Source organism: Rhodotorula paludigena (genome assembly GCF_050403205.1).
Source record: "Rhodotorula paludigena JCM10292 DNA, Rt_paludigena_JCM10292v1_ctg31, whole genome shotgun sequence".
In the NCBI taxonomy this organism is placed as follows: Eukaryota; Fungi; Basidiomycota; class Microbotryomycetes; order Sporidiobolales; family Sporidiobolaceae; genus Rhodotorula; species Rhodotorula paludigena.
The window spans coordinates 200,099-222,274 of record NW_027481427.1 but is presented as its reverse complement, the minus strand read 5'-3'; the positions used below and the strand labels follow the sequence as shown (position 1 = coordinate 222,274).

The 22,176-nt window shown below is 63.5% G+C and overlaps 8 protein-coding genes across 8 annotated transcripts; 3 read left to right on the top strand and 5 right to left on the bottom strand.

Annotated features, from left to right (window-relative positions):
• Positions 1-93: 93 nt before the first annotated feature.
• On the bottom strand, positions 94-2,946 carry JCM10292_001840 (MFS transporter; the record flags this gene model as incomplete). The annotated part of the gene is made up of 18 exons (XM_076650112.1): positions 94-152; positions 214-232; positions 293-308; positions 376-477; positions 538-568; positions 633-647; positions 709-853; positions 918-969; positions 1,032-1,135; positions 1,201-1,507; positions 1,564-1,817; positions 1,873-1,911; positions 1,968-2,072; positions 2,141-2,344; positions 2,485-2,520; positions 2,585-2,608; positions 2,670-2,676; positions 2,765-2,946. 18 exons carry the CDS (start codon positions 2,944-2,946, stop codon positions 94-96), a joined length of 1,701 nt encoding a protein of 566 aa, XP_076504406.1.
• An 868-nt stretch (positions 2,947-3,814) lies between these two features.
• JCM10292_001839 (NAD(P)-dependent alcohol dehydrogenase) lies at positions 3,815-5,758 on the bottom strand (the record flags this gene model as incomplete). The annotated part of the gene is made up of 13 exons (XM_076650111.1): positions 3,815-3,905; positions 3,980-4,075; positions 4,141-4,158; positions 4,225-4,436; positions 4,502-4,575; positions 4,652-4,735; positions 4,799-4,821; positions 4,891-4,977; positions 5,056-5,133; positions 5,189-5,245; positions 5,330-5,443; positions 5,524-5,573; positions 5,639-5,758. The coding sequence occupies 13 exons, from the start codon at positions 5,756-5,758 to the stop codon at positions 3,815-3,817; spliced, it is 1,104 nt and encodes a 367-aa protein (XP_076504405.1).
• Positions 5,759-6,306: 548 nt separating this feature from the next.
• JCM10292_001838 (MBL fold metallo-hydrolase) lies at positions 6,307-7,608 on the bottom strand (the record flags this gene model as incomplete). Its single annotated transcript, XM_076650110.1, has 3 exons — positions 6,307-6,393; positions 6,502-6,783; positions 6,859-7,608. The coding sequence occupies 3 exons, from the start codon at positions 7,606-7,608 to the stop codon at positions 6,307-6,309; spliced, it is 1,119 nt and encodes a 372-aa protein (XP_076504404.1).
• Positions 7,609-7,935: 327 nt separating this feature from the next.
• Positions 7,936-10,098, top strand: JCM10292_001837 (uncharacterized protein; the record flags this gene model as incomplete). The annotated part of the gene is made up of 12 exons (XM_076650109.1): positions 7,936-8,155; positions 8,245-8,266; positions 8,367-8,510; positions 8,583-8,748; positions 8,822-8,872; positions 8,932-8,943; positions 9,007-9,076; positions 9,140-9,358; positions 9,437-9,674; positions 9,751-9,765; positions 9,833-9,956; positions 10,030-10,098. 12 exons carry the CDS (start codon positions 7,936-7,938, stop codon positions 10,096-10,098), a joined length of 1,350 nt encoding a protein of 449 aa, XP_076504403.1.
• Positions 10,099-10,441: 343 nt separating this feature from the next.
• On the top strand, positions 10,442-13,945 carry JCM10292_001836 (uncharacterized protein; the record flags this gene model as incomplete). The annotated part of the gene is made up of 12 exons (XM_076650108.1): positions 10,442-11,265; positions 11,342-11,461; positions 11,537-11,690; positions 11,772-11,892; positions 11,972-12,053; positions 12,116-12,319; positions 12,402-12,462; positions 12,527-12,724; positions 12,809-12,906; positions 12,985-13,093; positions 13,168-13,242; positions 13,304-13,945. 12 exons carry the CDS (start codon positions 10,442-10,444, stop codon positions 13,943-13,945), a joined length of 2,688 nt encoding a protein of 895 aa, XP_076504402.1.
• A 245-nt stretch (positions 13,946-14,190) lies between these two features.
• On the bottom strand, positions 14,191-16,447 carry JCM10292_001835 (FAD-dependent oxidoreductase; the record flags this gene model as incomplete). Its single annotated transcript, XM_076650107.1, has 10 exons — positions 14,191-14,577; positions 14,634-14,798; positions 14,869-14,904; positions 14,957-15,154; positions 15,212-15,300; positions 15,354-15,504; positions 15,556-15,736; positions 15,791-16,025; positions 16,086-16,230; positions 16,292-16,447. The coding sequence occupies 10 exons, from the start codon at positions 16,445-16,447 to the stop codon at positions 14,191-14,193; spliced, it is 1,743 nt and encodes a 580-aa protein (XP_076504401.1).
• A 731-nt stretch (positions 16,448-17,178) lies between these two features.
• Positions 17,179-17,979, top strand: JCM10292_001834 (uncharacterized protein; the record flags this gene model as incomplete). The annotated part of the gene is made up of 4 exons (XM_076650106.1): positions 17,179-17,554; positions 17,614-17,736; positions 17,791-17,870; positions 17,935-17,979. 4 exons carry the CDS (start codon positions 17,179-17,181, stop codon positions 17,977-17,979), a joined length of 624 nt encoding a protein of 207 aa, XP_076504400.1.
• A 600-nt stretch (positions 17,980-18,579) lies between these two features.
• JCM10292_001833 (glycoside hydrolase family 5 protein) lies at positions 18,580-21,870 on the bottom strand (the record flags this gene model as incomplete). Its single annotated transcript, XM_076650105.1, has 10 exons — positions 18,580-19,227; positions 19,287-19,361; positions 19,463-19,584; positions 19,650-19,731; positions 19,818-20,037; positions 20,097-20,300; positions 20,371-20,573; positions 20,639-20,816; positions 20,882-20,999; positions 21,081-21,870. The coding sequence occupies 10 exons, from the start codon at positions 21,868-21,870 to the stop codon at positions 18,580-18,582; spliced, it is 2,640 nt and encodes an 879-aa protein (XP_076504399.1).
• Positions 21,871-22,176: the final 306 nt, after the last annotated feature.

Below are 22,176 nucleotides of genomic sequence, written 5' to 3'. Positions count from 1 at the left end.
AGACGCACGAGATCGTGTATGGGAGAGAGAGGTGCGCGAGTGGTGTGCGTTCCCGTTTGTCCGAAGACGGTCGGAACCGAAGAAACGGAGCGATCAGAACGTGTGGCGGCCCTTGGTGTCGTACGGGAGGCACATAATGGCGAACATGGAGACTGGACAGATCGTGGATGGTCAGTGACAGCTCTGCGGAGCAGGAGGAATGAGGGGTCTCACCCAAAGCGGCGCCACCGGCCTGGAGGAGGAAGGAGCGGTGTCAGCGAAGGAATTCATACTGAGGGACATACTCGCGCACCATGTACAGTACGCCGCTGCGGGAGAGAAAGGTGGGGGTCAGGGCCATTCGAGAAAAGAAGAGAAGCATTCATTCGGACGCACTTCTCGCGCGGGTTAAAGATGGTGCCGGCCGCGACAGGCGCGACGGTCGAGGCGAGACGACCGAGCGTCGACGCAATACCGGAGCCGGAGCCACGGAAGGGGCTATGAAGCGGGAGAGGTCAGCATTTGTAGAGCAGCGAAGGAGAAGGCCGTGGAGCGCACGCAGGGAATGCCTCCGGGGTGTAGGCATAGACTGCGAGCAAGATCGGGACGTCAGCCTGCGCCTGGGAGGACACCTGGACGCCGCGGAGACCTACGGAGCGCAGCGTAGACTGCGAGTTAAGCACGAGATTAGCGAGGAACACAGTGGGCATGAAGACGACTTAGACGTACGCGATTGCGCCCAGTACTCAAACAGGTTCATGCCCGTGAATGCGGTCATCGAGTTGATAGTCGCGAAGAGGAATAGCGAAGTGCCCATCAACCCAGCCGCGAAGGCCATCGCCCACTTGCGACCGAGCTTGGGAATTTCCATGAGCTGCATGAGCGCGAGGGGACTGGTCAGGGCAAGAGCAGCTGAGGCCGAGTTGCGAGAGACGCACGAAAGCGCCGAGGATGGTGGCCGTGACACCGGGAAGGTAGACAATCACGTAGCTGCGATATCATGGGTGTCAGCAACAGATGCGGCGTATCTGATCAGGCAGGATTCAACGCACTTGCGGTAGGTCGTGTCGAGGTCAGTGTTGGTGTCGATGCCCTTCTGGCGCAGAATGAGCGGGAGGTAGCCGCCAGCAATCGAGAACGAGAAGAAGAGCGACATCTGCAGATTGCGCAGACAACATCAGATCAGGATGGTGCACCCAAAGACGGAGTGCAACTACGCACGTAAGCCATCCACAGGGTGACGGAAAGCCAGATCATGCGCTTCGTCGCGAAGAAGCCCTTGAGGTGCTTGAACTGGCCGCCGAGCTGGCGCAGACGGCGTTTGGTGAGCTCGCCGGTCGAGAGCTTGTGCGGGCCAGCCTGGAGCGGCTCGTCCGAAGTAATCGACTCGCGCTCGGCGAACTCCTTGTCGAGCAGGCGGAAGTCATCGATCGTGAGCGTCGGCGTGGGCTGCTTGTTGAACGCGGCAATCTTGTACAGGACGTCGATAGCTTGCTCGTCGCGGCCCTTCGCGAGCAGGAACTTGGGCCTGCAAGATAGATGGGTGAGTGCGGAAACAAAGGAACAGATCGGTGCTCGACGTACGACTCGCGGAATGTGAAAACGACGAAGCGAGCGATGAAGATTGCGAGCGTCATGAACCCGCAGACGAGGATGGCGTAACGCCAGCCCATGTTGTTCGACCGGCCGCAGCAAGCCTCGCCCGGGGCGGTGACGCGGCACGAGTCGAGGCCGGTGTCACAGGCATAGCGCGGGACAAGACCCCACGAAATGAGGGAAGTGATGGTGACGCCGAGCGGCTGGAAAGTCGACAGCGCGCAGAGAAGGAAGCGGCGGTTCTGCGAAGAGCAATGTAAGCTGAGTTCCAAGCGTCCTCGCCAGAAGATTGCTCACAGTCGGCAGGAACTCGAGAGTGATGGTCGCATCGATGGGCTGCAAGCAGCGCGAAATGAGCGATCGTCCGGAGTGGAAAGAGTCAGGGAACGCACGATGTTGCCGCCAACACCGAGGCCGATCATGAACTGAAGGAAGCACAGTGCGGCGTAGTTGCTCGGTGCGGCAAAGATGAGGCCAAAGACAGAGGAAATGAGGCACTGTCGGTAGGAGGTGCGCCTCGCGCAGGTGAGCCTGGATCGAAGATGGGAGTCGCCGCGCGACTCACAGTGATGTTGAAGGCCCACTTGCGGCCAATGATATCGACCGCAAGACCCCAAAAGAACGCGCCAACTGTCATTCCTGCCGCGAAGCAGGTCGACATGTCGCCGATGCGGTCGTCGGCGACGTTGAGCTCCTGCTGGATCTGGCCGGCAACAAGTCCCGTGATTTGGGCCCAGACGAGGTCGATGTAGTAGCCAAAGCCACACAGCTGCAGTGAGTGAGCGTTAGAATGGGCGAGACGACGTGCAAGGCTGGTCGGGACTTGCGAAGAAGATGCACCACTGTGGCCAGTGTGCACGGAATCAGCACTCCTACTTTCCGGCTCGCCTGACCACCTTCTCGACGCACCTGGTAGCGACCCATGCCCCAGAAAGATGCCTTGTTCTGCACGAGAGAAGCGCGATCATCAACGGCCCATTCCCCCACATGTGGCCTTCGCCGGACTCACCATGAGGTCGAGCTCGCGATTGATCTGCGCGATTCCAGCAATGGTCAGCCATACTTGATACCCCCTCAGCTAGCTGTCGACGCACCAAGACCCTGCAACATCGGCGAGCCAAGGTCAGTGATCACGATGAGCATGATCAGGTGGGGACGCCTCTTGTGGCCACTGGGAAGCGGGACGCACGACTTCTTCTCGTACAGCGAGAGCTGGGAGTACACCATGTTCCCGACGAGCTCATCGTCCGGGACGCGAAGGTACTCGAGACGGGATTCGCTCGACTTCAAGTCGGCATCCATGCTGGGCGCGACAGGCGAGTCGTTGATCGACGCATCGCGCTGCTCCTCGCTGAGGACTTCCTTGACCATGTTGGAGGGTTGTCAACCGAGGGAAGGAGAAAGAGCAAGCGCAAGAAAAGCGAAGCGAGAGGCGGCTCTCGATCGCGATGAGCAGGAGAGGTCAACGCGAGAACGCCGTGTCTCTCTCACGCCGACTGGAAGCCCGGGGGACCGCGAGTGACATTACCCCAGGCGAGTTCATTACAGGCGCCGGCTGGCGCTTGATCCTCAAGGGCAGCCTCGTGCCCGCGATGCGATGCATCGACGGGTGCGCCAGGGCTGCGAGCAATGTGCAGGAACGGCGAACACCGGGCAGGGCCGTGGCCGGGAACCCGTGTGCAAGCGGGGCTGAGAAGAGGGCGGGGGCTCGCGAAGCGAAAGGAGCACAGGAGCGCGAGCAAAGGAACAAGAGCCTCCGGGGATCGCGGACTCAGCCAAAGGGGCACGCGCCTCTGGGCGATCCGCAGCACTGCCGGTCTGCGCCCGCCTTGCCTCGTCCTTTGCGCATCTCGCGGAGGTATGTAGTAGGTACATAATTGACAGCTTCAAGGTAGATATCGGGAGGAACGAGCAGGTGCACGATGTTCCCATCGCAACCGCTCGTCTTGGCATGGCATGGCGGGAGTCAGCTGTCCAGCCGGACTGCCAGTATTCGAACAAGGCAGAACGCCAGTCACACAAGAGCAAAATCTTCGGGTGCGCGAGGAAGAGAAGAGAGGAAGAGCGGCTCGCGACATCTCGACCTCGCCTGTCGATGACAAGTTCGCTGTCATCACTCGTTTCTCGCAGTCAACGAAGCTGTGTACATTTCTCGTTCACTTGTGCGCGTCTACGGCTTGTGCGTAACGCTTCTCAAACTGGCGTAGCGAGGCGACAGTGCGATTGCAAGGTGAGTCGCTTAGAGCTTGCCGCCGTTGGCCGTGTTGACGAGCACGTAGCGGTAGCGAGCCTTGCTGTTGTGCATGTCGACAACTGCCTGATTGGCATCCCTGCACACCATTCCCGGAGCCGTTAGCAACGTGCTCAAACATTCGAGGGCGGCTGAAAGCAACGGAAGACGCACTCGAGGGGACGCTTCTCGATCCAGGACTTGATGTTCTGCTTGGCGGCGAGCTCGAGCATCTCCTTGATGGTGGTCGGCGAGCCGATGGCCGAGCCACTAGACACAAGAGAAGGTCAGTCCAATGAACGGAGCAAGCTATTGATGAAGAGGCAGGGACAAACCCGATGTGGACGTTGTTCCTGTATAGTGACAGAGGATGTCAGTCATGTGCTCTACGCTGCATGCAAGCGGAGGAAAGGACGCACATGAGGAAGGGGAAGGCCGGGAGGGACGGCAGGGGCTTCTCCGGCGCGCCAACGAGGATGAGGTTTCCGCCAGGGCGGAGAAGGGAGAGGTATCCGAGGATGGGCATGTTGACGTCGTTGGTCGTGCAGACAATGAGGTCGAGCGAGCGCTTGTACGGCTTGAAGTCGTCCTCCTTGCCGCTGTGCGTCGCGATGAAGCGCGTCGCGCCCATCTGCAGCGACCGCGGAGACGTTAGCTGCAGTCGAACAAGAGTGCACTGGTACAAGGACTTCGCACCTTCTCGGCGTCAGCCTTCTTGCTCTCGCTGTGCGAGATGGCGGTGACATTGGCGCCGAGAGCCTTGGCGAAGACTGCAGCGTAGGAGGCGGACAGTGTTAGTGGCAGCTTTAACAAGGCAAGCTACGTGCGTGTAGAAGGATGACTTACGGAGACCGAAGTGGCCGAGGCCACCAATGCCCACAATGCCGACGTCCTTGGCGGTCGTGCCAGCACCGTACTGCTTGAGCGGGCCTGTTTCGCAGACACACAAGGTCAGACGCGGTTTAGCAGATTGGAAGAAGGTGAGATACGCACTGTAGACAGTGACACCGCCGCAACTGCAGAATGGGAGACGAGGAGTTAGCCTTGGAGTGAGACGGACGGTCCGGCACGACATGTAGACGCACAGCATGGGGGCCGCGATGGCGTGGTCAAGACCGTCGGGGATCTTCACAACGAAGTGGCCTGGAGCACGGTGGTAGTTGGCGTAACCACTGCAAAGGGTCGAGCGTGAGCGACCTTCCTAGACTTCCTTCCTCGCTGAGTTCTCGCAACCGTGATGTCCGACGCACCCGTACGACTTGGCGCCCTTGCCCGGGCCCTCGCGGTAGTACTTGCCGGCGTAGGTGCCGACCTGGCCCTTGTCGCAGCTGCGAGAGGAATGTCAGGAGAGAGACCTCGAGAACCCGGAGCGAGATCACGTACTAGGGCTCGCGGTTGGCCTTGCACTGACCGCACTCGAGGCACGAGTCGTTCTGCGCGCTGTAGTGAACCGCACCTGTCAGTCAGGATGGGAGAAATGCGGTCTTTCGGGAGACACCGCGCTGAAAGAGACTGAGAACGCACCCGACGCCGGCAATGTCGCCGACCTTGACGTGCTTGACAGCCGAGCCGACGCGCACGACCTCGCCGAGGATCTCGTGGCCGACGACCTGCGGGTAGTCGACGGCGCCCCAGCCGCTGCGTCCCGGAGAGCGCGAGAAACAGCATCAGCGGAGTTCCGTCGAGGACAGCACTACGAAAAGGACGACGGTACGTACCCAGACATTAAGTGAAGGTCGCTAGCGCATACGCCGCAGTGCGTGATCTTCTGCAGGCAGGGAAGAAGGAGGAGGTGAGACGGAGGAGGCGAAGGGAGGAGGAGGGGGGACGAACGATGTCGACGTCGTCCTCGGCAAACGCCTTGGGCTCGTACTCGCGCCATTCAAGCTTGCCCTCAATCGAGTCGGTGGCGAGCGCCTGCCAGCCCTCGAACTTGTAGTTGTTGTTCGACATGGTGGGGATCGCGATGAGAGACGAGTGGAGGGTGAATCTGGGCGGTCGCAAGAGAGGTCAATGGAGGTGCATCAAGCAGATGCAGCAGTCGCAACGCACAAGAGTAATGTGTGTGAACAGCGAAAGAGAGAGAGAAGGCCCTCGTGACGACGAGAGGAGACGGCGAATCGGCCATGTGGAGGCTCGATCGTCGGTTCGGAGAGGAGGTGGAGGGGTGAATATCGCGGTCAGCGTTACCGAGGCTGCGCAGCAGTGGAGCAGTAGCTATTTCACAAGAAGGGCAAGTGCAATGCGCGGGAGTGTCGAAATCGACAAGGCTCCGCCGGACAAGAAGTCGATGAAGGGCGGTCGTGGCACGTCGTCGTCTCGTCGATTCCACAGGCTTCGAGCTAGGAAGCAGAGAGAGACTCGACAATACGCCAGCAGCGGCGGCGGGTTCGCAGAACGGCGTCGCAGCTTGAGAAGGTCGCCTCCCGGTTTCGCTCGCATCTTGCTCGCACGGTGGCAACGCCTGAACGTAGAAACAGTTTCGCGCAGTGTAGAGGTGACTACAGCCCTTTTGGCGCCCGGAGGGGCAAGCGGAGGTACGCCTCGCCGTTCGACCCCCTCGGGAGACGCCCGCCGCGAATGTTCACCTGCGAAGCGCACGGTTAGCGTCCACCTTGTGACAACCCGTCGAGCCACGCATCGGCAGTAGCTTTTCAGACAAGCAGAGAGAAGAGAGCAGCGCTGGGGCAACGCACCTGCAGCGACTGGTGCAGCAACCTCGGTTCCGAAAGCCCCTTGTCCCTCTCGCTCCTCATCCTCACAAAGTCGTCCTCGCCCGTCCCGCTCTTGACGTGCGGGTTGAGCTCGCGCTGCTGCGCGACGGTCGCGCTGCAGAGGTTGCTCGCGCCCGAGAGCGGGTACGAGTGGCCGGAGAAGAGGCGGTAGTGCGGCGGGAGTGAGAGGAGGCGCGAGGCCGAGGCGTAGAGCGCCGAGGCGGAGCCCGAGGGGAAGTCGGCGCGGGCGGTGCCGGTGGGAGGCTGCTCGCAGGCGCAACAGGGGAGGCGGTCAGTAGAGAAGACGCGGTGACAGGGCCGAGAATGGGAGAAGCGCACCAGCAGCACCGAATCGCCAGTAAAGACGCTCTCGCCAAAGACAAACCCTGCGCTGCACTGGGTGTGGCCGGGAAGGTGCCACACCTCGCCCTTCAACTCGCCGACCTCGAGCTTGTCGCCCTCGTCGTACAGCTCGTCGAATGCGCGCTCGATCTCGGCGTCAGGGACGTCGTACAGGGCGCCAAAATGCGCCTGCGTGGTGCGAATGCCGCGGTGGATCCCGATGGGGACGGACGGGGCGCCGTCGGTAGAGAGGCGCATCTGGAGGTACCGCGCCGCGGTGAGATGGTCTGCGTGCGCGTGCGTCTCGAGGATGCGCACGACGGTGTACTGCTCGTGCTCGAGGAAAGCGAGCAGGCCGTCGGCGCTCTCGGTCGAGACGCGCTGCGTCGAGGGGTCGTAGTCGAGGGCAGAGTCGACGACGGCGCAGGCGCGGGTTTGCGGGCACACGAGGACGTAGGTCCAGGTTGCGGTCGGGTTGTGGTAGAAGGTGTGGACGAGCGGCGTCGAAGGCGGAGCGGTCGGGGCAGGGGTGTGCGTGCGGAAGGGGACGAGGGGGGTCGTCGTCGAGGAGGAGGGGGAGGGGGCGGATTGCCCCGTGCGAGTCGCGACGAAGGCGCGGCACGGGGGTTTCAGCGCAGAGTCGTTTGGCCCGGTGCGCACAGCATTGCCCGCGGTTGGTGCAGCCTTGCGAGCGAGCGAGAACGGCGAGAAGCGGCAAGCCGGCGAAGCAGCGAGGCGACGGAGCATGGCGGTGTGTGCGCTTGGCTAGAGACAAGCGGTAGTGAAGAAGAGCAAGCCTGGTGAGCTCGTGGGCGGCTTCTGGGCGTGAGTGCGGTGTGCCGTCTATTGCCGCCGCCGAGGTGGGGCAACGAAGTGCGAGGGCAGCGTCGGGACGGGCTGCGGGTGCGTGCGTGCGCGTCTACTGAATTGTAGGCGCGTCGTACGCGCGCGTGCCGGCCTCGCCCTGCGACTGCGCGAGGCAATGTCAACTTGACCTTCTCCCTTCGCCTTGTCTGCGCTCTCTCGCTCGCCACTCTGCGCTGCTCTGCCTGCCCGCGCGCCAGCTCGTCCAGGATGCTCTCGACTGCCTCGCGTGTCCCGCGCACCCTCGCCCCCGCGGCCATCCGCTCGTTCGCCCGCAACGCCTCGACCTCGGCGCACCGCTTTGTCGTCGTCGGCGCGGGCACGGCCGGCGTCACCGTCGCCGCGCAGCTCCAGCGCGCCTTCGCCGCAGAGAAGCGCCCGCTCAGCGACGGCGACATCGCCATCATCGACCCGGCCGCCACGCACCACTGTGCGCCGCCTTTCTTTGCCTCGTCGCAGAAGGCGTGATCGCGCTCACTCTGCCTCGACCACGCGCTGACGCGGCTCGTACACTCGCAGACCAGCCGGGATGGACTCTTGTGTGCGTTTGGTGGTCTCAGACGCGCCCGGATCGAGGTGGCTGCACTCCATGCACGCTTCGCTGACCTTCACCGCCTCGTTTCGCACTTTCGCAAACACAGCGGCTCGGGCCTCGCCTCGCTCGACCAGATGAACAAGCCCATGAACGATGTCATTCCCGCTGGCGTCAAGCGCTACACGGCTGCCGTCGAGACGTTCCAGCCCGAGCAGAACACGGTCACCCTCAACGGCGACGACAAGATCAAGTGCGTTCCACCCTTCCCCTGCTCCTCGTCATTCGGACGCTCAAAGCTGATCGCACGTCCCACGCCACGCAGGTACGACTTCCTCGTCGTCGCGCCGGGCCTCAAGATCAACTTTGACGCCGTCAAGGGCCTGAACGAGGGGCTCGCCGACCCGAACGGGCCCGTCTCGTCCATCTACTCGGTCAACGCTGTCGAGAAGGCGTGGAAGAACATCCAGGCGTTCAAGAAGGGCACGGCGGTGCGTGCTCGCTCGCGAGGTGTCCGACGGGAGTTGCGCTTCTACGCCTGCTGACCCTTGCCGGTACGCGCAGATCTTTACGCAGCCTGCTGGTATCATCAAGTGCGCTGGTGCGCCGCAGAAGGTGCGTTGCTCTCACTCGCGCGTCCAATCAATCGCCGCTGACCTTCTTGCCTCCCACAGATCCTCTGGATGGTTCGTTCGCCATCGCCTTTTGGCCTCAAGCACTTTGACTGATCTGTCCTCGTTCCATCGCAGGCCGAGTCGCAGTGGCGCAACGACGGCGTTCGCGACCAGGTCAGCCCCGTCTTTGCGACTGGCACCCCGAGTGCGTCTCCCCCTGCTATGTCTCTTCGCCCAATCGCTTGCTTACCCAGTCTGTCCCACCCAGCCATGTTCGGCGTGCCCAAGTACTCGAAGGCGCTCGAGCAGATCCGGCAGCAGCGCAACGTCGAGGGCCTCTTCAACCACAACCTCGTCGCGATCGACAACGCCAAGCGCGTCGCGACGTTTGCGACGGGCGACGGCAAGACGGCCGAGCGCGAGTTTGACTTCCTCCACGTCGTCCCGCCCCAGGTCGCGCCCGACTTCATCAAGAAGTCGCCGCTCGGTGCGTTTGCCGTCTCTCGCGCGCTCTGCCGCGCAGCTCTCGACCGTGTCGCTGACCCACGCCTTCGCTCGCACGCAGCCGACGCCGCCGGCTGGGTCGCCGTCGACCCGGCGACGACGCAGTCGACCAAGTTTGCCAACGTCTTCTCGCTCGGCGACGCGAGCTCGCTGCCCAACTCGAAGACGGCCGCGGCCGTGTCGAGCCAGGCGCCCGTCCTCGTCGACAACCTGCGCGCGCTGCACGACGGCGCCGAGCTGCCCGCCAAGTACGACGGGTACGCGAGCTGCCCGCTGCTGACCGGCCACAACGAGCTCATGTGCGTCTTCGCGTTCCTCTCGCCTCGCTTTGCCTAGGCGCGATGCTGACTCGCTCTTGCCCCGCTCGGCACACAGGCTCGCCGAGTTCAAGTAAGCCCAACATGCCTTTCGTCAGCATGCGAGAACCGCTCCTGACCGTCTTGCGCTCCTCCCGCAGGTATGGCGGTGTGCCCAAGGAGACGTTCGCGCCGATCCTCGGGTCGCAGGACGTGCCGAACCGGTTCTACTACCACTTGAAGAAGGACTTTTTCCCGCGCGTCTACTGGAGCAGCTTTGTCAAGGTGCGCCGCGCGCTTCTTCTTCACCCTCGTCCTTTGAAGAGTCGCTGATCCGTCTCGTTGCTCGTGCGCACAGGGCACGTGGTTCGGTCCCAAGGGCCCTATCCGCCCGATCGACTACTTCTACCAGGGTGCGACTGCATAAGCTGCGCCCGTCGCCGCCCCCTTACACCGAAAAGCGACATCGCTCTCGCCCCGCTTCCTTCGCTTCCACTTTTCGCTCGCCCCTCTACCCGCATCTAGACCGAGGGCCGTTGCCCTCCCTGCCCATCGTCGTTGTAGACTTGCCCTCTCTCTCCCCGTAACTGCTGCTGTACTTGCCTCTCCCTGCGGTTCGACGCGTCTGCGAGGCGTCTCGTCGCGTAGCTTGGGGACAGATTGCGGGAGCGGGGTAAGCTGTCTCTCCATCTTCGGCCTCGTCTCGGGCGTGTGCTCGAGCCCCGTCTACCACCAGCCAGCTTTCCGCTCGATGCACCCGTGAGCGTCGCATGGCCAGCGCAGCCTCGCCGTCTGCCGCCCTTCCTCCGCTCGTCCCGCCCAAAGTCCCTCCGCCTCCTCCGCCTCCCGCTCCTCCGCGCCGCTTCCCTCCGCACCTCGACACGCAGCGTGGCAGCACGAGAGCGCACACCGTCGTCCCCGTCTCGCCCGCCTCGGCCCGCCCGCACCGCCGCACTCTCTCCACCGCCGTGTCGCCCGCGTCGCCCTCTCGCTCTGCGCGGCGCCCGGCCGGCGCCCCGCCGCGCAGCCGCACGACGAGCGTCGACTACGGCGCCGAGCTCGACGACGGGGCGGACGACGAGGCGTTCGAGATGGGCGAGCACCGCGTCCTCGTCGGCGACTTGGCGGCGGGTGGCGACACGGACAAGGACCTGCCCCTCCTCGTCGCCGATGACGACGGGGGCGACGCTTCGTCGGACGAAGAGCTGCTCGGGCCCCCGCGGCGACGAAAGAAGCGGCGGCGAGAACGAGGCGGAGCGGCGCAGCAGCGCTGGACCGCGACGCGCTGGGTGCTCGTCGTCGGCCTGAGCTGCACCGCCGGCGCCGTCGTCCTCGTCGCCGTCATGGCGTGGCTCGTGCCCGACTCGCCGGCCGCGAGCAGGGCGGGCGAGCTGGCGCAGGGCGCAAAGGACAAGGTCGGGTGGGCGGTCGAGCAGGTCAAGGGGTGGGTCGGCGGAAAGGTAGCGGGAGCGCCGGCGGGAACGGACGATCTCGACGAAGACGCGGGAGAGGAGGACGAGGCGTGGGTGCAGGGGAAGGACGGCGATACGGTCAGGATGCGGAACGGCGACGAGTTCGTCTACCGCAATCCTTTGTGCGTTCACGCTCTCGCTTTCGTCGTTCTGGCCACGACACGACAATTCTCGACTGACGCGCTGTCGGCCCCGTAGTGGAGGGACGTTCGACAGCGACCCTAACTCGCTGGCGGCAAGAGCGCAGAACGACACCCCGCCGCTCAGCGAAGAGTGGGATTTCCTCCGCATGCGCATGCGCGGCGTGAACCTGGGCGGGTGCGTTCTCGACACTGGCTGTTTCTTAGCGCGCTTGCCAGTGAAGCCCTGCTAAGCGTCTTCGACTTCGCACAGTTGGCTCTCTCTCGAACCCTTCATCACTTCGCACCTCTTTGAGCCCTTCCTCGAGGCCGACATCCCCGCAGAAGACGAGTACACTTTATCGCTCAACCTGCGAAAAGCGGGCACGCTCGAGCGCACCCTCCGACAGCACTACGACACGTTCATCGTGCGTCGCATTCGCTCCCGCTTTGCCGGCAGTTTGCTCCCCCTGGGCGACAAGCTGACTTCATGGAGTAATACCTCACAGACGGAGAAGGACTTTGCGACGATCGCCGGCGCAGGGCTCAACTGGATTCGGCTGCCGATACCGTACTGGGCAATCCGCACGTGGGACGACGAGCCGTTCCTCGAGCACGTTGCGTGGGAGTGTACGTCGAGTCGTTTTCTCCTACCAAAGCGCATCGCACGATTGTCCGGTTGTGCTGAGCCGACACTTTCATCGTTCAGACGTGCTCAAGGCGATCGAGTGGGCGAGGAAGTACGGCCTGCGCATCAACCTCGACCTGCATTCCGTCCCCGGCTCGCAAAAGTCCGTCTCACCTCCCTCACCTTCCTCGCATGCTCTTCGCACTGACACGCCCCGACCTGCAGTGGCTGGAACCACTCCGGCCGCCTCGGCTCGATCTCCTTCCTCCACTCGACCCTCGGGCTCGCGAACGCGCAGCGCACGCTCGACTACATCGCCGCGCTCGCAGAGTTCACGAGCCGTCGGGGCGTCCGCGAGGTCGTGCCCATGTACTCGGTCATCAACGAGCCGATGCTGGCGGTGCTGGGCGAGGAGGCGCTGAGGGGCTTGTGCGTCTCGCTCTCTCGCCTCTTGAGTACAGCAGTTCTCCGAGATTCTGTTGGCTGATGAAGGAATGTTCCGCTTCGCCAGCTATCTCAAGGCGTACGAAACCATTCGCAACATTACCGGCTACGGTCCTGGCAAAGGTCCCGTACGTCCTTCCTCACACGCTTTGATCCTCACTGCATTGGGACTCACTCAATACTGGCATGCAGTTCCTGGCGCTTCACGACGGCTTCAAAGGTACCCGACGCTGGTACCACTTCCTCGACACCGCGCCCGGCGACGGCACCGTGCGCGGCGACGCCCTCAAGGGCTCGACCGACGGGCTCGACCGTGTCGCGCTCGACTCGCATCGGTACCTCGCCTTTGCCGAGCCTGACTTGCGCAGCGTGAGGGAGCAGGTGCTCAAGGTGCGTCTCGCTTCGATCGCTTGCTCGTTATCGCCTGCCGCTTGTGCAGCGCTGACGATTTGTCCATCGACGTCACTTGTACAGCCTTGCTCCAAGTGGGCCGCCGAATACAACAAGACGATGCTCGGGTTCGGTGTCGCCATCTCGGGCGAGTTCAGCCTCGGCGTAACCGACTGCGGGCGGTGCGTCCCGGTCTCGCTTCCTCGCCGCTCGCTCCACTTGACATTGCGTGGTGTACTGACGTTGAATTACCTGCACAGGTTCCTCAACAACGTGTTTCAGGGCACCCGCCTTGAGGGGACGTTCCCGAACGCGACGTCGCCCATGTATCCGCCGTCTGCGTCGCTTGGGACGTGCGAGTACTGGGAGGTGCGCTACCAGCCACTGCTCAGCGTCATGTTTGCGAGACAAGGTGCTGATCGATACGGCTCTAATCCGCGCAGGACTACGAGCAATGGACTGATGAATTCAAGGAGGACCTCAAGGACCTCACTCGAGCTCAGATGGACACCTTCCAGGTAAGTCTCTCTCCGCTCTGCCCTCGCAAACCAGCGAGACTGACGAGAATCCTCGCCGCAGAATTGGTTCTACTGGACCTGGCGCACCCTCCCCTCGACGCTCCACCTCCCGCACCTCGCCGCCAACGCCCTCTGGTCCTACTCGCTCGGCCTCGAGCAGGGCTGGATCCCGCGCGACCCGCGCGAAGGTGTCGGCTTTTGCGACGCGTACCGCGACAAGGTGGGCGCCGAAGACTGGAAGCACTACGTGGTGCAGGACGACCTGGTCGAGGGGTGGAAGGTCGGGCGGGCGGCACCGCCGTTCCCCGACCTCGAGCGGCGGCAGGACGACGTGCCTGCCACACCGACCGCCGGGCAGGACGCGCCGTACACCTTTGGGCGCATCCCGCCCGAAGCCGCCGAGCGCGACAGCGCGCGTTGGCCACCGCTCGAGTTCGACGTTCCGTCACTCGGGTTCAACGGCGGCGGGATGCGCACCGCCCCGCTCCTCGTCTACGAGCGGACCGGCGACGCACCGGTGCTGCGCTCCCCGCGCGGCGCAGAGGCGGGGAGGGACATCGGTCGCAAGTGGGCCGTGCCGAGGAAGGGGTGCGAGTACCCCCAGGACAGGTGGCGCGTCCCGGATGAGGTGGTCGAGGGCGCGCAGGCCGTCAAGTACGAGTGCACGGCCGCGGCGGCACTCGAGCGCGGCGACGACATTTGAGCCGCTTGGACCGATACCCTTCTTTGAGATTCTTTCGATTCTCGCGATACCCTGCTCAGATACCCTGTTCTTCTTTCACTCGCTCACGCGCACTGGAGACGACTATCGCATTCTTCCGTACTCGCAATTGCACTTGACGGTTATCGACACCCTCCTGACTCTCCGCAGGTCCTTGCTGCCGAGCTTGCTTAAAAGGCTCTTTGGATGCCTACGAGAGACCGCCTGATAGTTCGAATCTATCTTGTCTAGCTCCTCCGCCGCAACAGGGTTGACCGCCGGGTCCGCAACGCTTTGCCCGTCGACTCGGCCACCCGCTCAGTGCTGTTGCCCCGCTCCCTCATTACCTCCAGCGGCCCGTCCGACTCGCTTGTTGAGCTGTGACCGCTCGCCGGCGGGCACGATACCTGAGCGAGATCGATACCGGCACTGCGCGCAGCCTCGACGACCCAGCGGCGCTGCATGACAAAGTCCGGGTCGTTCGCCTGCGCAAAGGCGGAGAAGTTGAAGAGCGCAAAGTGCTCAGCATCGTGTGCGTAGAGGGAGAAGGAGAGTGGGCGGAGGGAAAATGGTCGAGGCGGCGGGAAGGTGGACGAGGATGCGCGCGAGGCAAAGCTGTGCCACAAGTCTTGTTGCTGCGGCGCACAAGGCTCAGCTAGCTGCATAACAGGTACAAAGCCACGTGACTTACCTGCTTGCCGAGCAACTGCGCCTGCTGTACCCGCGGTCGTCGGAGCGACTCGTACGTCTCGAGCGCGACCCGGACCCCCGCCGGGTCACTCCCAGCCATGGCGAGGCAGAGCGCGATAGTCGCGGCGTCTTCAATCGACTGACTTCCGCCTTGCAGACTTGTAGGCTGGAATTCCCGGAGGAAAGGCAAGAAAGTGAACTTGGGAAGGTCCGGAGCAGGAAGCGCGCAAGCGCACCATCATGGCGTGCACGGCATCTCCGATGAACCCAATCTGCATACAGCGCGTGAGATCTGCAGGTGTGTGAGGCAGTGAGTCGGCGCACCTTGCCCCCTGCGCTGATCCACTCCGTCTCGGGAGTCTCGTCAAGAATCTGCCAGTGCAGCGTGCTGGGGAAGTGTGCAAGCAAGGCACGCAGCGCCGGATCCCACGAAGCATCAAGCTGCTGGAGAATCTCGGCAACGGGCTTCTTTTTGCGCCAGTCGAGAGAAGCCTCGCGCTGCTCGTCGCGATGCGTGAAGGTCTGTCCGTACGCAGCTAGTCAGTCAAGCGAGCTGCAGCTGCAGGTGCAAGAGCGCACGAAAGCAAGGGCGTTGCCGTGGTCCATTGGATACGTGCAGACGTGGCAGTCGGGTCCGAGCCATGTTCGGATTGTGCCGTCGAGAAAGTCTGCGCAAGACAGTGAGCACATGGTGACACGGAGCCTGGCTAGATCTACCTACGTGCACAGGTTGCATCAGACGCAATGGATCCGGACGTCATCACAGCACGATCAATCGAATAGCCGGAAGGACGCTTCGACACGGCTGGGCGATCGCGAGATGCGAGAAGATGCCGCGCAGGCGAGTGCACACCGTCGGCGACGATGACGACCTGCAGTGAGAAGTGAGCAATGCAGGTGAGACATAACGGTAAATCACGTACGTCTCCGCCGACCACTTCGCCCGAAGCGAGGACAACGGCCGGTTCCTCCGCCGAGTCCCAGTACTTGACGACCTCGCTCTCGTAGCGGATCTGCACGCCCAACAAACGCGCTTCGACGCCAAGCGATCCGAGGAAGGATGCGCGCTTTCCTTGCAAGATGGGTGCACCGTAGATGGCGGGACTACGCGAGCAATCTCAGCGTCGAAGGCGAGAGAAAGCACGCAGCGAGACGCACAACTCGTTAAGATCTTCGAGCCAGATGTCCTCGCCCTGCTGACTCTTGAAGATCCATTTCCCGCGACTCGCGCCCCTCTTGTACATGTCTGTTCCGACTCCCCAGCGGTGCAAGAGCTTGCTCGCATTTGAGCCGAAGAGGATCGAGTCGCCGTGCGGAGAGAGACCGGAAGAGCGCTCCAAGACGGTGACGGCGAAGTTTTGGCGAGCACAGGCAATGGCGGTGGCCAAACCAGCTGCGATCGGGCAGGTCAGCAAGACTAGCCGAGCTACCGCTCGAAAGCGAAACAGCTCACCGAATCCTGTCCCGACAATGATAACCCTGAGACGGTCGCTGGCGAGGCTCGAAAATGCGATGCCGTCCTGAACCGCGGAGAAGGGTGAGTAGTCGAAAGACTCTTCCCCTGGCCGGAAAGAATGTGGGTCCCGCGGCACCTGCACCTACGTGGTTCTGTGTGTCAGCTTAACCTTTCCTGCAAGCTCCTCAAGGAAGTGTACGCACGAGGCGAGTGCGCGGCGAGCGCTCGACACTGCTGAAGCTGGCTACAGATGCTGAGGAAAATCCAGGACTCGTAGGTAGCCCGAGAAACCCCCGCGACACAGAGCTCGATGGGCTGCTGTAGAGATTCTTGTGGCGGCGCCTGTCAAACAGGCCCATCGCAGCCAACGAAGAGTCGATGGAACGAGCGACGAGAGTACGAGCGACCGAGAGAGCAGAAGACGGAAGAAGCGGCGCGACGGTCCCAAAACGCTCCGCCGACAAAGAGTGGGCAGAACAGGAGACAGCAGTTGAGCACCTCGCTGCATAGCCAGGAGGCCTGAGCGGGCACGCGAGACGGACAGACGGATCCGGAGAGAAGAGTGATGAAGGCCGCGGGAAGAAGGCGGCGGGGCCTTTTCATGGTGCGGCAGCGAGCACGCTGGCCAACTCCACGCACGCTGCGCCCTCGGCGGAGGCAAAGTGCGAAGGATGGGCGCAGGTAGGAGGGGAGTCAAGCTACAGCCTGAGTCCGATCACCGTCAACAGCGCACAGCATGGGTTCTGACGCATTCAGGGCTCCGCAGAGATCACACAAGCCCGATTTATGCGACTAGCGCCTCCGTCAAGCTCGCGAAGAGGCTGACGAGGTCGTCGAGAGGGGCGATAAGCCGGCGACGGCGAGGCGCAGCACAACGCACTGTGGATAGGTACAGGCGTGCACCGGTCTACGCAGAGTCAACGAGCGTGAAGCCGAGACCGCGCGGTACCTCGGCAGATGCGCCCAACTTAGCCTTCGGGCCTTCGTCGACTCCGAAGGCGCAAAGCGGATTCTCCAAGGATGCTCCTTCGCTGCTCACTCTCTTCAGCCTGTCACCATCTGCTGGTAACACGAGCTTGCTGGCTGCGACATGCTCCAAGTGCTTCCCGCTACATCAGCAGACGTGCCGCGCATTGCTCGCATCTTCTACGACTCATTCGCACGCACGACGATCTACCTGACTATCTTTGCCGATGTGACGCCCGAGGACCAGATCGCCTGCAACGAGTTGCGACTATACAAGGAGGTCGAAGACCCTACTCGCCAGGTGCTCAAGGCCTTGGTCGGCGACGAGATCGTCGCTTTCGCCGTCTGGTCAATCCCGCACGAGAAGATTGCACAGCCCGAGGTCGACCAGGCTACAAAAGAAGAGCAGGAGCGACAGCGCTTCCCGAAGGGGACCAATCTCGAGCTTGCGCGGCGCTTCTTCGCTCAAGGACGCCTGGGCGTGGAAGGTCTGCATTACCGTGAGAAGCACCTCTCCCGCTCAGCGGCTTGCCCCTTCGTACTAACGCCCGCTATGCAGACCTCAATCTCTTGGGCACGGACCCGCGCTCGCAGCGGACGGGGGCAGCAACCGCTCTGTTGCGTTGGACGCACGAACGCGCCGACAAAGATGGATTTGACTGCTATCTCAAGGCGTCGCCGGGTGCGCTTCCACCGTCTCGTCAAGGAGACTATTCTGCTGACCACTGGCGAGCAGAGGGACTTTCCGTGTACCGCCGTGCGCAGTATGAACCATTCAAGGACCCGATCATCTCGCCCGACGACCTAAGCATTGTTGTGAGCTGCACTCGTCGAGTCATCCGACTGGCAATAGTACTAATGTTGCACACTGCGTGTGCAGCTCTACCCGATGCGCCGGCGGCCGCAGTCGCAGGCCGCGGCATGATGCTCAACAACCTGGCAGCCGCTGAGTTCGCTCGACCGTCACCAAGCAACATCATCGACAAGTGTGAAGTGCTTCTCTTGTCAAATAGAACGCTCGTAGCGGATCGTTTGCGGGGTAGCGAGGCGACGGGGATTAGACTCTGAAGACCGCGACGACCCGGCTCTTCCGACGAAAGCTGCTCCTGTCGCCGGAGAAGGCTGGCAGAAGTTGCCGAGGTGCTTGCGGCGAGAGTGAGGAGTGGTAGAGGTCTCGTGCGAAGCAAGACGAATGGAGGACAAAGACGAGGACGGAGGCTAAGTGTCTGTTTGCAAGGCAAGTCGTACGGCAAGGAGAGGAAAAGAGCGAATGTATACGGGATGTAGAGTGGGAAATGAACGACGAGGAGCTGGATACAGATGCGAGGTATGAAGAGAGGGAGGACAACGTGAGCCCGCGACCGGCGAGGCAGGAGCTCGGGACAGCAGGAGGGCGCCGGCGCGGAAAGATGAGAAAGGCATGAGACGTGCAGTGTCCGCTGAATGTTCGTGATCGTCGAGAGAACGTCGAAAGAGAGGCGGAATCGTCAAGCGCAAAGGGGGAGAGGAATGAGGAGGGGAGGGTTTACGCCCTCTGAGCGGGCTTGGGCGGCGGCGTCGGCACAAACTGGAGTGTTGCCGCAGGCGTGCTCTTGACGTAGCGCTTGAAGCGCGCCGCGGCAGTCTCGGCCGCGGCCGCGCCGTCGCAGAACGCAGTCGAGGGCGCCTCCTGCGCCGCGCCGCTCCACGGGTCCGGGTACGTGCACCCACTCACGGGCGTGTGGTACGACGCCGTGTCCGAGCTGCCGACCCAGCCGTCGCCGACGTTGACGCTCGAGCTCGCGTAGCCCGACGGGAACGAGGTCGGCTGCGCGGGCGCCGAGAGCGTGATCTGCGCGGCCGTCTGCGTGTAGGTCGGGAGGTTCGAGACGGGCGTGCCCGCCGCGCCGATCGACGCGGGCGGGAACTGGCGGTACGAGGTGTACTGCGCCTGGTCGAGGAAGTTGCCGGCGCCGGCGCCGCCCGTCATCCACGGCGCGAGAGTCGGCGCAGGAATCGCCGCCGCGGCGGAGACGCCGTTGGCGGCCATGACGGACGGGCACGCGCCGACGACCTTGCGCGGGTCGGTCGGGACCCAGCCTTCTTGCAGGCCGAGCTGGTAGTTCCACATCGGGTTGGCGATCATGCCGAGGTCCTCCGAGTAACCCGTCTTCCAGGTCCAGAAGAAGAAGTGCTGCGGTACGTGGTCGTGGTGAGCGATAGCTCGATAGCTCGGTCGGAAGAGCGACTCACGCGGAGAGCGTCCATGTGCGTTTCGGCGACGAGACGGAGACCGTCCTTGCGAGCCTGATCCCAAGCCGGCCAGTTCTGCGGACCAAGCGTGGACGGTCAGCAATCCGCTCAGACATCGATGCACAATACATTTCGGATCGATGAAGCGCGCAACGGGTTTGGGCGGCGCAACTCACAACCCACTCGTCGCACGACCCGGTGTAGTTGAATGTCGCCTCGCCGTTGCCGGGGTTGCGGTACGTGCCGTCGTAGCGCTCGCCATTGCCAACGTTGTTAAGCCACTTGCCGCAATCGTTGACTGGTGCGCAGAGGGATTCGTCAGTCGCGAGAATGGGAGAGGTGGGCATCGGGGAGAGAACGCACTCGCGAGGGACCACTCGCCGCCCATGGTCAGGCCAAACTGGTTCGTCGACTGGTTCATGTTGTTCGCCCAGTACTGGCACGGCTGTGAGCGTCAAGACGACAAGGGCATCGTCAGCGGGGGTTGCTCGTCATCCCGAGCTTGCGAGAAGAGCGCCGGCGTCAACTCACGAGCGTCGCCTGGTAGCTCAGACCCCAGTCGTGCTGCTCGTCAAAGCAGAGGTACCGGTGCGAGTCGAGCGAGACGCGGTCCCACCCGTTGCCGAACCCGTCCCACCCGCCGCTCGACACGTTGCCAAACGGCACAAAGCCGTCGTGGTACACGATCCACGGGCCGTTGCCCTCGCCCGTGCCGGCAATGTTGCGGATCATCTCGTATGTCTCGAGGTAGCTGCGGAACGGGCAGGTGAGCGACGCGGCGGTCACAGAGGAGGGAGAACGCGGACGCACAAGGAGCGCAGGCCGTCGACGCCAATCGTGACGGCGTACGGCTCGTTCATGACCGAGAACATGGGGACGACGTTCTTGTACTCGGGCTGGCTGATGAACTCGGTCACGGTGCGGATGTAGTCGAGCGCGCGCTGCGCGTTGGCGACGCCCATCACGCCGTTGAGGAAATTGATCGAGCCCTGGCGGCCAGAGTGGTTGTAGCCGCTGTTGCGTCGCAGTACGAGTCTGTCAGCAAACGAGAGGAGGAGACGAGGGCAGGAGGAGCGAGACGCACTTCTGCGAGCCGGGGAGCGCGTGGAAGTCGAGGTTGACGCGGAGGCCGTACTTGCGCGCCCAGCCGATGGCCTTGAGCATGTAGGTCCAAGCGACACCCTCAAGGAACGGCTCGCCGTCCCACGTCTCGATCATCCACCAGCCGAACGGGATGCGGACCCAGTTGAGACCCGCGGCGGCAATCTCGGCAAAGTCCTTCTCGGTCTGCGCCGTGTCAAGCGAATGTGTCAGATCCGCCGACAACGGTGGCCAAGGCGATAGGTGCGCACGATGAAGGTCTCGTAGTGCTCGGTCATCTTGGCCTCGAGGTCGGACCCGAGCTGCTGGCACAGGGTCCACTCGTCGATGGCGGGCATGTCGGTCACGGTCGGGTAGTCGGGCGAGACGCCGTTAGCGTTGAACGGCTCAAACATGCCGGGGACGATGAAGGGCTCGAGGACGAGCCAGCTGCGCGAGCCCGACAGACGAGGTCAGGACGGGACTGGGAGGAGAGGCGGACAAGCCGAACGCACCCGCCAATGTTGACGCCCTGGATCATGTTGTTCTCGTAGTCCCACGGCTCGTTGAGCGCCGGCACGTCGCGCTGGGCGCGGGCCGTGTCGTTGAACGGGATCGAGACCCAGTAACCGCCTGTGCACGCAGATTGGTCGAGTCAGTCTCCAGGATGCAGAAGCAACCGCAGCAAGAACGGCACGGGATCGCGCGACGCACCGAACGAGTTGTTGTAGGTAAAGCTCGACCCGTCCTCCATGTAGACGACGCTGCCGTTCCCGCCCATGGCCGCCGTGCGCCAGTCGGCGACAGGGTTCGCCTCGGTCGGGATCCCTGCCGCCGTCCCGTCGTTGCTCTCCTTGCGCTCCTCGGCCGCCTTGCTGTCGCTGCTGCTGCGCGTCACGGCGACGGGCACGGCGATCGCGACGACGATGACGACGAGCAGGGCGACGAGCGCGCCGATGAGGAGCGCCTTGGCCTTCCCGCTCTTGCGCGCCCACCACCCGCCCGCACCGCGACCGCCGCCCGGCCCGCCCTTGGACAGGGTGGCGAGGCCGGCGCTCGACGCGCCCGCGCCCGCAGCGACGGCGCCGTACTCCTTCATGTACGACTCGCTGCGGGGCGCCGAGCGGTACGGGCCCGTGCCGGCGGCGAGGCCGTGCAGGTTGGCCGAGGACCCGACGGGCGAGTCCGAGTAGGAGCCCGTGCCCGTCGCCGTGTCGTCCCACGTGCCCGACTGGGTCGCGGCGCCGCCGCGGAGGCGGTACGGCGCGGCGCCCGCGCCGGGGGCGTCGTCCGAGTAGCGCGACTCGAACGTGTTGGTCGAGGGGCTGCGCTCGTGGCTCTGGAGAAAGGCGGGGCCGGGCGGCGAGGCGTACGACGGGTGCACGACCTCGGGGCTGCGCGGCGTGATGCTCCGGATGGGCGGGTAGCTGCCGTCCTGGGTCGGGACCGAGGCGTACATGTCGGCCGACGAGCGGTGCCGGCCGTGAGAGCCGGACGACGACATGGCGGCGGGTCACGCGAGACGAGCGACGGGGACGAGGGGAGTGGCGTGCGGGCGTGCGAAGGAAAGTGTGTCACTGCCGGTACTGCCAGCGGAGACAGTGTCAGTCTCTGCAGCCTGTGCGCTGTCCTGAAGCGTGCTCGTGCGTAGGTGCGCTGAGCCTTGTCGTCGTGCGTTAGTCTCCAGTTGGCTCTGAAGCGCAAGGCTCGTCGCAGCAGCGCCCCTTTCCACTTCTGGTGCGCCCCGTACGTACCACCGGACGTGCAGCAGAGCACAGCGAGCGTCCCCGTGCGCACACGAGCGCGCAAA